This window comes from Stegodyphus dumicola, chromosome 1, assembly GCF_044657685.1.
Source record: "Stegodyphus dumicola isolate Sdum_Otavi_A_Nest chromosome 1, ASM4465768v1".
Classification (NCBI taxonomy): Eukaryota; Metazoa; Arthropoda; class Arachnida; order Araneae; family Eresidae; genus Stegodyphus; species Stegodyphus dumicola.
The window spans coordinates 267,208,941-267,222,142 of NC_140768.1; the positions used below are offsets into that span (position 1 = coordinate 267,208,941).

At 32.3% G+C, this 13,202-nt stretch overlaps 1 protein-coding gene across 1 annotated transcript in view; it reads left to right on the forward strand.

Annotated features, from left to right (window-relative positions):
• Positions 1-13,202, forward strand: part of LOC118189676 (proto-oncogene tyrosine-protein kinase receptor Ret-like) — a 476,686-nt gene that overhangs the window by 181,367 nt on the left and 282,117 nt on the right. The window contains exon 2 of the mRNA XM_085806630.1: positions 8,580-8,885. Within this exon, the coding sequence (XP_085662756.1) occupies positions 8,580-8,885 (306 nt within the window). The remainder of the gene's footprint in view (positions 1-8,579; positions 8,886-13,202) is intronic.

Genomic DNA, 13,202 nt, shown 5'->3' on the forward strand with positions numbered 1-13,202 from the left:
AAAATTTTAATGGCAGATCATTCAACCAATTACCCGTGCGATAGATATTAAGAATAATATGAAAGAACAGCCGCTATCAAACCTGATAGCTACCTATATAAAAAATGTAAAAATGTATTCCGAATAAGCAATTAAACACAAATTCAATCTTTTAGAACAACCATTTTTCTATTTATTTTTAACAATAACAACGGTAAAGAAAAACCTGGTAACACTTTGCGACAGCGCAGATAGTCTCGCAGACGATTTTCACAGACGATGTGTTAGCGTCGCAGAACAAATACAAAAATATTAACCGCTACCTTCAAAGGAGCGTCGAAATAAAACGTTTCTAGGAGTCTTTGCGTCTAGCAAATATGACTAATTGACCTACGCGAAGTTCTGTCAGAAGCCATACATTCCTATTTATTTTCTAACCAAAGCATAGCTGTAGGCGAAGCATTTTTTCCTAGGATGGAAAATTATCTCGCAACAAATCGCTAAGCTCAGTCAGCCCTTTGGACTAAAAATCTGCCATTTAAACTAGTGCTGAGAGAAATGCTTTTCTTGGAAACGTTTCTTTATAGCATCGCTAGTCTCTGTGTATAATAACCTCCTCATACGGCAGTATAACTCACATTTGGAATTTGTTTTATTATCGACTTCATATTTTGTAAAACGTTAACGAAATTTTGATTAACAAACTCAAGGATTTCAAAGCGAGCAACGTTATACAGAAAAATCATTTTTATCTCCAGCGCGTTAGGCTGCATATCAGAAATTCTAAAGATAGGCTCAATTTAAAACTATTTTCGATATTGCTCTTGAACCGAATTTTATGCTTTAAGTGCGAAGAACGTGATAATTAATAAATAGAGGTAACAGACAAAACGTTAAAAAAACGCCCTTTTGTCTAGATGCACCTATGTACCAAATTTCGTAGCCGTGGGTCTATTAGCTTACGCGCAGCGCGAACGAAAGACACACACACACACACAGACTCTTTCTTTTATCATATGCAGTGACTGTTTCTAGACATTTAAAGCTATAATATGTAGAAAATTGATATCGCGGTAAAATTTAATGCTGTTGAAAAGTTAAAAAAATTTAATATAAAACATGGCAGAAAAAAGTATTTTTTAAGAAATATCGCAGAAAAAACAAATTGCGGCGGAAGCAGTTTTCAAATAGTTATAAAAATAAGCTAAAAGACAGAATGCAGACTAAAAGCTCATGTGTTTGATTATGGGAAAAATAATTAATTTAAAAATATATTTCTTCAGTTACTAATACTGAAACAAAATATATTGTAGATATTAAAAAAAAAAAAATAGAGTATTTACTGCTTCGAAAATCTTAACAATTCGGTACTGACTAAGTAGCTCTCCAAACCATTTATTACGTGTTATAATTACGGTTTCCTTTCTCATCTTTACTTTAGCTAAGAGGAATTTTTGTACGAGGCTTTTTTCTTTAAATTTTAAAAGCATTCAAGAATGAAGAAATAAATAGCTTGCATATTTCCATAAAATTAGCAGTTTGATATATCTTTTCAATTTGATTATGGATTTATAGTACGTTCTGCAATAGTCTCCAATAATCTGAATGTCTTTAAAGCTAGATATTTATTATTTGCATTTAATATATCGGGTTTTAACGAACGTTCTCCGCCACCGTAAATAGTTCTCGTTGGCGACTTTAATCATATTTTGTCAAAAGATTTTTGGCATTTGAAAAAAAAGAGACTTACTTTAGAACACGGTGTTATAAAATTTTTAAACAAATATTATTATCATTACGTACAAGGTGTCCAAAATGGAAGTATAATATTAGAACCAGATTAGAACCATGATTTACTTTCAGCTCTGTACTTTGTATTTATTACTTTTTGTATTCCAGGAACCCATTCTGAACCAGGCTATTAGTGACTAAGATAGAGTTACTTGATTAACATATATATATATATGTTTTCTTTTAACATAAATGAAGCCTTTAAGGTTAAACTAGTTCAAGTGGAAAAGACAGCGGAACACTTATAGTTCGACTCGGGTTCCAATCCTGGCGAACGACCTGACAGCATCGATACTTTCGTGTTTTTCTTAATATTATCATGAAAACGAGTCAATTTCCCAAACGGAATCGTACACATAGCCTTCCTTCCTCTTGTATGGATGACCCTAGAGTAATGTGCGATAATATAAATAAATACAAACTAAGTTTAAATATTTACAAAATGTTATGCACTTCTTTAAGCTGTCAATAACTTTAATAGAGAAAATGCCTAAAAATTTGAAGATAATTCAATAGGAATTTCTTCCGTCCGCAACAAGTCCAGTGAAGGAAGATAGTGTAGTGTTTTAATGTTTGATCTGTTTGTTCACATGCATGAGGTAGAAAGTTACTTACGTAGAGGTATAAGAAGCGAGCAGAAGTCTCATCCTTTGAAACAGTTCTATATAGAAATTTTACTTAAAAAGTAACCGAGATCCTGTTTCCAACTTAAAACTCACTAGATTTTATGATTTTATATTATTGACATTTGAAAGCACAAAATGTCTTTAGTGATTTATATTTCGCATCTGAGATTTTTTCCTTTATCTGCATATGTTCAGATTTCCATCTGCATAAAGAAAATGGCAACAGTTCGATAGAAACGGAAGCATTTTTTAGGTGAAATGTATTCTAAAAAAGCTCCCTTTTGATCTTATGAATAAAGCTCTGCACGTTTCATATTTCTTTGCCTTGCTGCGCTGAAGTTGAAAATATGAGTTCTTTTGTATAGGATCTACTTTATTCATACGATTTTTAAACTGATAGAAATTTTGAATTATTTTCATTCGTACGCGTATTATAGGAAAAGAAAATCTACATGTGTTATAATAGAAGTTTTTTTTTTAATTATCTCTAATAAACGGAGAAATCAATGATGTCTAATATGTACGTACATACATATAATACAAATTAACTGTTTAATATTTTTGACAATAACTTAACTTTATAAGTGGTAAAAGCTACTGCTATTAGGAAGTAACCTGAAATATGCATTGGTTCTAATAATACAGTAAAAAACTAAAAATGTTGTTACGAGTTTTGTACATATATAAATAATTTGAGTGAAATTATATGCAAAACTCTTTTGTAAAATATAACAAACAAAAGTGTGAAGAGACGTAGCCATGCCCGAAAACTAAGTTTATAGTGACAGGTCTATTTAAGGTTGAGGTAAATGGCTATCTCGCTAATTTGGCGAGAAATCTCCAAAAGTCGCTGAATTTGGCGACCTCTTGGCGACATTTGTGTAGGATCCCTGTATTATTGTAATTGATCCTTGCATGTAATTGTAATCGTAATACGGCCCTTGTAAGTAAATTTAACCGTAGTATATGCCTTAAGGTAATTTCAAGAAATGTAAGGTATTAGAGATTTCTCGGTAGCCGGAGGGAAAGCATCTGCTCTCAATAGTTTAGTTCAGCACTGAGTTAGGAGTACTGAAAGATCTCCGGACAGCTTCGTTTTTTAGATGCGCTTTGCATTGCCTTGTGTTTAACGTTCTTAGTAGTTTGAAGTGTAACTGCTGATTGTACCCTGGAACACTGATAAGAGCTGTACGAGAACTTCTGTAGAAAGTTCCAGAATTGTAACGTGTTTCTTTTGATAAAATAACTTTTATGAAGCTATCATCGGTTCTGTGTGCATTCATTACATTACGAACCTGTATGCACGGAATAATACAATAATATAAATAAGACAGTGGAAATATACAGTGGCTGTAATCTACGCTAATCCAGTTCGAAGAAAAAAATTTAATATAAACCGAAGCATCCCTAACTCCAGTGTAATTCAAGCTCTAAATATGGAATTATTTATACAACAGATAGAGACTCAGTTAGAACTGTAAATCCTTTTTATGAACTATTTTGTTCTCTAAGCATTTAGCCTTTTGTTATTTTGGCTGTATTTTAGCAATTATGCTAACGACAATACATATGGTAAAACGCAACGTTTACCCTTTTTCAATAGTTTACAGTCTACTTTTACCTCTTTGAGCGGGTTTTTAGGTTAACCTAATATAGGCATATGAGAAATTTAATATTCTCAAAACTAGTACATATACTAGTTAAGGATTTAAATTTTTTTATATTAATTTGAGCAATTTATATGTGAATTGATATGGTTCCTATGATAATTAAGGGAAACATTGAGTTATCTATTGTTTCGATGACAGTTGGTTGATACTGGTATGAATGTCCATAATGGTATATTTAATCTAAATATATGTGTTTTACGTGACCCATTACTGATGCATTCATCCTAAATATACTTGTTAATTGGTTGAATGTACTCGTATGCTTGTTAATTGGTTGAATTATCCATTTTTTCCCTCAAATGGCAGGCACAAGTCGTCATAGACGTTAGTCACTATTAAGGCCGGAGGGGGGTGATCACTTTATTATGGAGGCACCTAATAGGTGGGCCCTCGTTGCCTCCTGTGAAAGGACAGACAATTTACATCTATTTATTTTCCAGGATTCGGACCTTGACCCTTTGCTACGGCAGTCAGTATCACTAAACACTTTCCCATCTGGGTGGCAATTATTAAACTAAATTGGTTGAAAAATCTTAACGCATTAGATTATAAGTTTACATTAATTATTAACAGAGATTGCATTAAAATGGCATATTAATCTGACTCCACATTTCTACACAAATGTTTGTGTCATCATTTTCTAATAAACATTAGATAATTCATTTTCTATGATCTTTGAATATTGCACGGTTAACGCATGTTCTATGATTATTTTTCACAGGGAATGTAGATAAACATGCATGCCAATCAAAAGTTAGAAAATCTTAATTATTCATATACGATTACCATAATCAACGTGTATTATGTTATTTAGAAGTCTCATACCTGGTTGTTTTCGCGGTCAAATGAAAGCACAGATTTGATTTAAATATTACTAAATATGTTAATGTTTGACAGCAGCTGATAACGATTAAGACAACATTGATTTCATGTGCAATTCAATCTTTAGGAAAACTTTGCCTAAAAGGTCAAACGACTTCCATATTGGATTCTAAGAAATTCCTGTCATTTCAGATACGCATATTCTACCAGATTTCTGAGATTAATTAATTTTAGATCGGAATACTCAGAAATACTTTTAATAGTAGTTTTTTATATAGTATCAGCTCGTTTGAGCTCTGATTGAAGGTTTCGAGAACTTTATTTCAAGGACATGAGTAAATCTAAAAACCACAAGCATTTTATATTCATTTATTTCTCAATGTACATTAATAAAATTGAAAATACGATTAAAGTTCCATTCGTATGTTTTAAATTATAGTTAATTGTAATAAATATGACAAAAAACCACTTAAACGTGAAGCTAACGAGATACACAAATGATAAAAAATATGTTTGTTTTACTTATTTTATTCATATGCATTAATTTTCATGTATAGAGAAGCAAAGAAATACATTTTTATAATTACATTCTAAAATCTTGAAAATGTATTTCAAGCGAAGTATGTCACTAAACATAATGATAAGTCAAGACATCTTATGATTATATATACATAGTTTGTTCTTTATTATTGCCTATGCGTTTATTCAATTGTGGACTGTAATTTTTTTTAACTTTTACAGTGTATGATAATTAAGGGAAACATTGAGTTATCTATTGTTTCGATGACAGTTGGTTGATACTGGTATGAATGTCCATAATGGTATATTTAATCATTTAAATCATTTAAATTAATATCATTTAAAACTATTATATTCGTTCCAACACGATTTGAGTACATTAAGTTCTTAATCCAGTAAGCTAAGATCAGATTCCGATATTTATAAACTATCATACAATTTTTGTAAACCTTTCAAATTAGAAATAAATATGCTTAATGCAATCTGAAATTCAGCAGCGTAATCATAGGCCTAATTATTAACGAACCTTTACCTAAACATCTTTCCTTTAACAACTGAAGGCAGGAACTGAAATTTGATTCCATTAATATAAATCCAGCTATACAGTTAAATGCCGAGCCAATTAATGAAGACTGCAAAGTAAATGAACTTTTACACTATAAAAATAAAGGAGTTTTTCAAGTTTTTAGAACACTGGATTTCATTTAATTGAATTTTCGTTCGAATTATAAATCCCCAGCCACATCCTAATATTATTTGAACCTTTTCAAATTTTCCGTTTTGGTAGTGTCATTTAAATATTATACGGAAATAGTACCCAAACGTATATTATTCGAAGCAGTAGTTTACACAAATAGCTACAGAATTTTGCTTATCTTAATAGGATTTAAAATTTACTTTTTAAAATATTGTTACGTTTTTTCCTTATCTTCTGACACCAGTGGTTGCATCATTTTCTTCCTTCACGTTCGTATGGGGTTCGTGTGGATTTGGAGTGAATGACGACGACACTTGATAAATTATCGAAACACACTTTATTTGCCAGTATTGTCAGGACAGCTCCAAAACGCGTTTACAGTAGTCGAAAGTCTACTATACACTCGCTGGAACAATCAGCGACACAGCCTTCAGGCTTTCAGGCAATAACGGTGGAGACAGCTTCCTGCAAAGCACCCGACTCTGCTTTCCGGAGTACTGCTCCCGACTCTGCTTGGTCGTTCTCGGAACTCCACGTACTCTCGAAACTCTCCACGCTACAACTCGCGATGCACTCGACGACACACAGAGCACAGCTCCTGACTCGCGGTTCAGTCGTTTCTGGAGCTCAACACGCTCTCTCGACGATGCACTAACCGCGATACTCTACGAGAGTCTTTCGGTGCACTCGACGACCCACCCGGCACTCGCTGGCAGGCTGTCAACGCGATCGCCGCTGCAGGGATTGACTCTCTAGACAAGACACACTCACTCGATGAGAGACGCACACACACTTACTGACTGCGGACCAGAGGGTTTATATAGCTTTCGGCTTGTGTTCGAGAACATTCTGGGTTAAAACGGTAAGAATTCGTTCCAGAAGGTTCTCCAACCGTCCATGGTATATCACCAATTTGTCACCAAATCGGCGATTTCTCGCCAAATGTGGCAACCATGCCTTCCTTTGCCATTTTATGACAACCCTAAAACTGCTTTGCGGGGAAGCTAATTTACCGCGCCTTTACATTTCGTAACACTGCTCCCTCCCAAGGACTGCACGTCCCGGGCAGTACAACCCTTGGTCAGAAGCCAAATTCGATACAAACAAAACGTAGTGAAACAAACATAAGGTATAAATAAATAACATAAGAAAACTTTACACTATAATACAAGTTATATGCCCAAATTAGACACATCACAATTTTAAAAGAAACAAATGCTTACACTATGTTCAAGTTATATACACAAATTAAACGCATCACAATTTTAAATTATACAAATTAAAGTTCATAATTAAAATCTAAAATTAAATCTAATCTCTAATTAAATCTGAAAGGGCTCGGCTTTGAATCCCGGAGAAGGAATGGTTGTAATAGTCCGTCCCTTCATAGGAGACAAAGTTGGCCCACCTATTAGGTGCCTCCATAATAAAGTGACCACCACTTTTGGCCTCAGTGGTGGCCAGAGGTTGGCAGAGGGTCCGCCATTAGTTAACAAAAATCGATTATTGACGCATGGGATCAATCGCATTTTTACTTTTCACTAAAATCGAATTTAGGAAACCTGTTATACACACCCTAACAGTTTTATAAATTGTCCAATTTTTATGATTTATATTTGACTCAATGTTTAGAAAATGGATTATAAAAAGCAGTTGACTAAATTAATCAATTGTTTCGTTAAGTGACAAAATCTATAATAAGGTTATTTAAAGCGTCATTCAAATAATGAGGATTTTAATTATAATTTAGCCAATGCCTCAATTTAGAAAATACAATCAATAGTTAATTTAGATACTTATTCGAGGCAATATATATGCTATCAGAACTTAACAGGAATATTTAATTCGTTGGTTATAATAAGGAAAGCCAAAACCAATAATAATGAGGATTTTAAATATAATATAGTCAATGCCTCAATTTAGAAAATACAATCAATAGTTAATTTAGATATTTATCCGAGGCAATTTATTTGCTATCAGAACTTAAAGGGAATATTTAATTCGTTGGTTATAATAAGGAAAGCCAAAACCAATATTAGGTAGAATTCATCCATAATTATTCCGAGAATCCATATTAAAGTTAGACTTGTTTTGTTTGAATGAAATCTGTCAAATGAAATCAAAACTGTCTAAAATAATAGCTACTAATAGAATACTGTTGGTCTTTTCACAGATATTTAACCTGAGGAGTATCTAGAGTGATTTTTAGGATTTGTTCTTTTTTGAGCCCTGTCGTTTTTAAGATAAATCTTTTTTAGAAACTTCTGGTATTTCTCTGATTTTCGATGTTTTCATCATGCATCGGTTTCTGCATTTATTGCTAGCTGTAAGATTGTAGTAAAACAAAACACCTAAAAATTCATATTTTCAGAAATGTGATTTTGTGCTTGCAAACATGCACTATAATTTTATTTAAGAATATTGTTATTGAATAAAATTAAATGTTCACAGACAATGACTTTGTTTTCTTTCCAGCAGCAGTGACTGAGGGATGGATGTTCCCGAAACAAAAGACTCGCCTACACTTACCTTTGGATTACCCGTTGCATCATCCATTCTACAAAGTGGTAGCAGTTCCAGAGTTCGTAGATACACAAATGAATACCACAGATGGCCCCTGGATAGAATTTTCTATTCGGAAAATACAAGTACATCTACAGAGTAGAGGTGAATCACGTGTTCTGAAGAAACAGCAAACTTTCATTAGTATTGACAGACACAGTGGTGTTTTATGGTTCACAAGAAAACCAATGGATGTAGGCCCTAAAAGTATTTCTCAAGGTATGAGTTATATTCTATTAGATTATTTTTAGTAACATATTTAGCAAAGTCCTCTTCAATTGTTTAGTTCGTTAGGCTACATTATATTATACCGTAACGTCATTTATCGCCTGCTTGACCTTGAAAGGTTTGCCATTTGTACTAGCACATGACATTCAATTTTCAGTTCTCGTCCATGCGGTTTCTCAGATTAGCAACTAATCGCACCATTTTACAAAATAATGAATTTGAAAGCAGTTAAATGCGCATATTTATAATTTTCAATCTTATTTTATTTTTCTAATAATATAACTAACTGATATAAAAGATGTTTAATTTATATTGTACCTTGTTCATAATTATGAATATTTGCAGTATTATCGTAACTAATAAAATATTTTGCAAGGTCATATAGTACTTAGGCGTAGAATTACATATTCTTTTTTTCTGTTATTTAGTTTAGCTTTATCTACTAGATTGAAACTGAAAAAAGAAAATATATGCTGTGGGAAAACTTTGATAATTTATAATATATTCTAAACTCAACTCTAGAACTGTAATTAGTTAATGTCTGAGCTAACAGAAAAACGTTTTAGTGTACAGCAACCATAACAGTGCTATATAAGGATTATTTAAATATATGTTGAAAGTACATAAAATATTCAAGAAATTGTTATTACTAGATATTACGTCATTTGAGATAATTTTGCAACATTCTTTTTGCTGAATAGTGGCAACAGAATAATTCTTCAAAATTCGTTTGCTAAAAGTGGCAACAGCCAAATTTTTAAATATGTTTTGCGCTGGGTAGCAGTGTCATTAATTGGTCAATAAGCGGTGTAAATTATTTTTAGTAGTGCTTTGTATATTCTTACATTCTGAGCTAATATTCGTTCGCACAGATTGTTTTCCATTGCATGAGTCATTAATCATTCGAGGCTATTTTTATGAGTTAAGTTTCAGAGAATTAAAATTGTAAAGTATTTTAAAGTTTTTAAAGAATACCAAAGTGATTTTCCTGTAAACTCTGTTTCATAACAATTATATAGTTTCTAAATGTACCTTAAAATAATATTTTTCTATGAATTTAAGTGTTTAGAATAAATAAATTCGTAGAAACATCTCTGAATCAAAATAAATCTTGAGAATGGAATTAAGGAATTAAAAAAAATTCAACCCAATTTAAAATGAGGTAAAAACACAACTTTGGGTTGGAGTAAATTTTGAACAAAACTGTTTCCAAGGCGATCATACGTAGAATGTAAATTTTACAATTACCAAAATCGAATTCCTCTCAAATAACACATTTGGTTGTTTTTCACACCGTAAAGCTCACCGTAAAGCTCTTAGAACCTCGAGCAGTAAATGAGAATTGCTGCGGCCACCAAAAGTTTTACCTCTTTCTAAAAACAGATTTAATTCACAGTTAACACGGTAGTTTTCCCTCCACACCGTATAAGTTTGAATTTTTGCATTACGAATAATCTCTTTGTATTGGAATGCATTCATATGTGAAGAGATTTTTCCACAATTTAAAATTAATAAGAAGAGAATCCGGTTGACCCGATGGGCATCTACAATCCCTGTTCAAGGTAGGTTATAGCAATTTTTATCCAAGGTTGCATAGATTACTGGAATCGAAACGCTATTAGGTATCAAGTTATAGTAAGGAATAAGGTAGTTTTTAATTAATTATATGCAAAAACATGTATTTTAATTTATGCTTAAAATTTAATAAGAGAAAGAGATTAACTTGTCATTACCTAATCTCAGATTTTGTCCCAGTTAGAAAGTTTGTTCTGAAAATGGCTTGTAAGTACCAAAGTTTAAGTTTCCAGATAGATAATAAGCATCAGTGTTTTTTTTTTTCTTTGCTATATTATTATTTTTTTACGTATATTCTGATAAATGTCTAGTAAGCGAAATTAAAAATATGTTTTTAGTAAAAAATATTCGCTTTGTAAAAAATATTAATAAAAAATAAATCTCTGACGTGTCAGTTCTTTTAGATCGTATATTCAACACGCAGGCAATTTCAATTTGAGTTTCAGTTTGAGACCACACGTTTAATACATTTTAACCTGGAAAGCTCAACTTCTTGTGACCGTGAATTTGATATACCCAATTATTAACACAGCATAAGTCAGCATCTCTGTATAAAGTGTGGCATTCACTCTCGTAACAACGTTAAATCCAGGCTATCAAGAACATCATAGAACTCCTCTCGCTTTATTTACGAGCACTTTCAACAAGAAAGATGATAAAACGCAGCAGTGGCAGATGTCAGGGCAATAACGTTTTATGGACGGAAAAACTGAACCTTATCAAACTGATTCTAGTTAAGGAGGTTAGTAATTGAGATTACACGACATTTTTATACCTTTCCGAACATGAACTTATGTCTTATTGCAGCACAAAATCGGGCACTACAGTTAATGAAAAAGATAAAGTCTTTTCTGAGATATATTGGAAAAGGTAGCCTAAAATATATTTCTTAACATTTTGATAAATAGACCTACAGCAGTAACACTTCCTGTGCAACTGTTATAGTAAGCTCAGACTTTAGTACAAAGCAGTGCGGCAAAGTTCTAAATCCTCGAGGATCAATTTGTGCTGTGCCTTTGCTCTGTGGACCGCACAATGTGTTATTTGTATCCAATATATTAACATTATGTATTACGCTTTTATTATTACAGAGAATATAACCGGGGAAACTGCATTATTATCAATATATGAATATTATAAGCTAATACATCAGTTCTGATTAAATCAGAAACTGTTCTCACATTTTTAGACGATTTTCACTGTAATTACGAAATATTTTATCTAAAATTCCTCTTTTTTAAATGTTATGTTTGATAATAATTATTCTTCATTGTCTTTATGCACCATAATTTCCAAGGCCATGAGTAGTATTTTGTAGTGTCAGGAATGGTATTTTATCACATTCCTCTTGAAGAGCTGTCAAAACTCTTCAAGAGGAATGTGAAGTTGCAAGTCGGTTTTTGAAGAGTTGCAAGTCGACGTTTGGAGAATCCGCTTTTCAAAAGTCCAAAAGCGTAAAAATCCATTAGTGATAAAATAAAAGATTAAGAAGAGATATGAGTAAAAGTTATGGCCTTAATACCCGTTTCTTGTTCTATTTGTTTCATAAAATTAACAATGGAATTTGCTGTGTGGCTGCTTGCTTTGTCTTGATGCAGTTCTACTGACTGATCACACTGCGGATGAGAAGAAGGTACTTCATATTTTTTACCGTTATATGAAAAACCAGCAACAATGATGAATCTCTTCCAAAAACATTATTTAGATTCTTTGAACCATGTTTTAAGATGTTTTCTCCTCTTTCATGATAACACTTGAATCCCTTTTTTTTTTTCAATCATTTAAATACACTCGAGATTCATTTATTGTGATAAGATTTTTCCATTTTTGTCTGATTAAATGTTTCTCATAAAGAATTCTTCAGCGCGTTCAACGTTCGGCAATATTTTTTGGAGAAAGACACTGCAGATTATGCTTTGCCACCTTTTCAAGATTCAAATCAGAATTAATCCTTTTGTTTACAGTTGAAGCTGCAAATTTTAATAATTTTGTATCTCTCCTTTGACTTAACGGATTTTCTTTTAACACTCAAAATCTTACCTTTGAAAGATTCGAAACATTCCGATTTTTTTTTGGATATGTATCTGGAATAATGTTTTCAGTTGAAGACAAACGTTGACGTGTTTTTTGACTTTCTTGGTAACAATATTACCTATTGTCGCTTTAGATGTCGAAACCGTATGACTCTCACAGCGTTTTTTAATGAATAGATACGAATAATTTTCTTCGGAAAGAGCACAGATATAGCCTTCCAACAATTTCTTCTTTAAAAGCAGCATTTCGCACGGAGACAAAACTGTCAAGCTGCAGACGATAATTTGTATTTTCAAAAATATAGTTGCAGTTAAAGAAATTCCAAGCAGCAGACTTTATTTTATAGCAAAGCAAAATCGTCTAAAAATGTGCGAACAAACTTTATATGCTAATACATGAATACTTTATTTTTATGCATTATGTATTTAGATTTCCATGAATCGTGTAGTATTAACCACGTTTACTGAATGAGTTTTATGGTATTATTAATTTTTAAAACCCTCGTAATGTTACAACCTAGAATTTACAGATATGTGTGAAACCTTGTAAGCGAATAATCGTTTTAGTTCAGGAGACAGAAACTGAAGAATGGTTGATTACCCTTTATTGTTCAAAATAAAGTTCACAGTCGGTCCTCTCTCAGGAAGCACAGAAAAGCCTCTATTTGAGCTTAAACTCAAGAAAAATAAGGAATAAAAC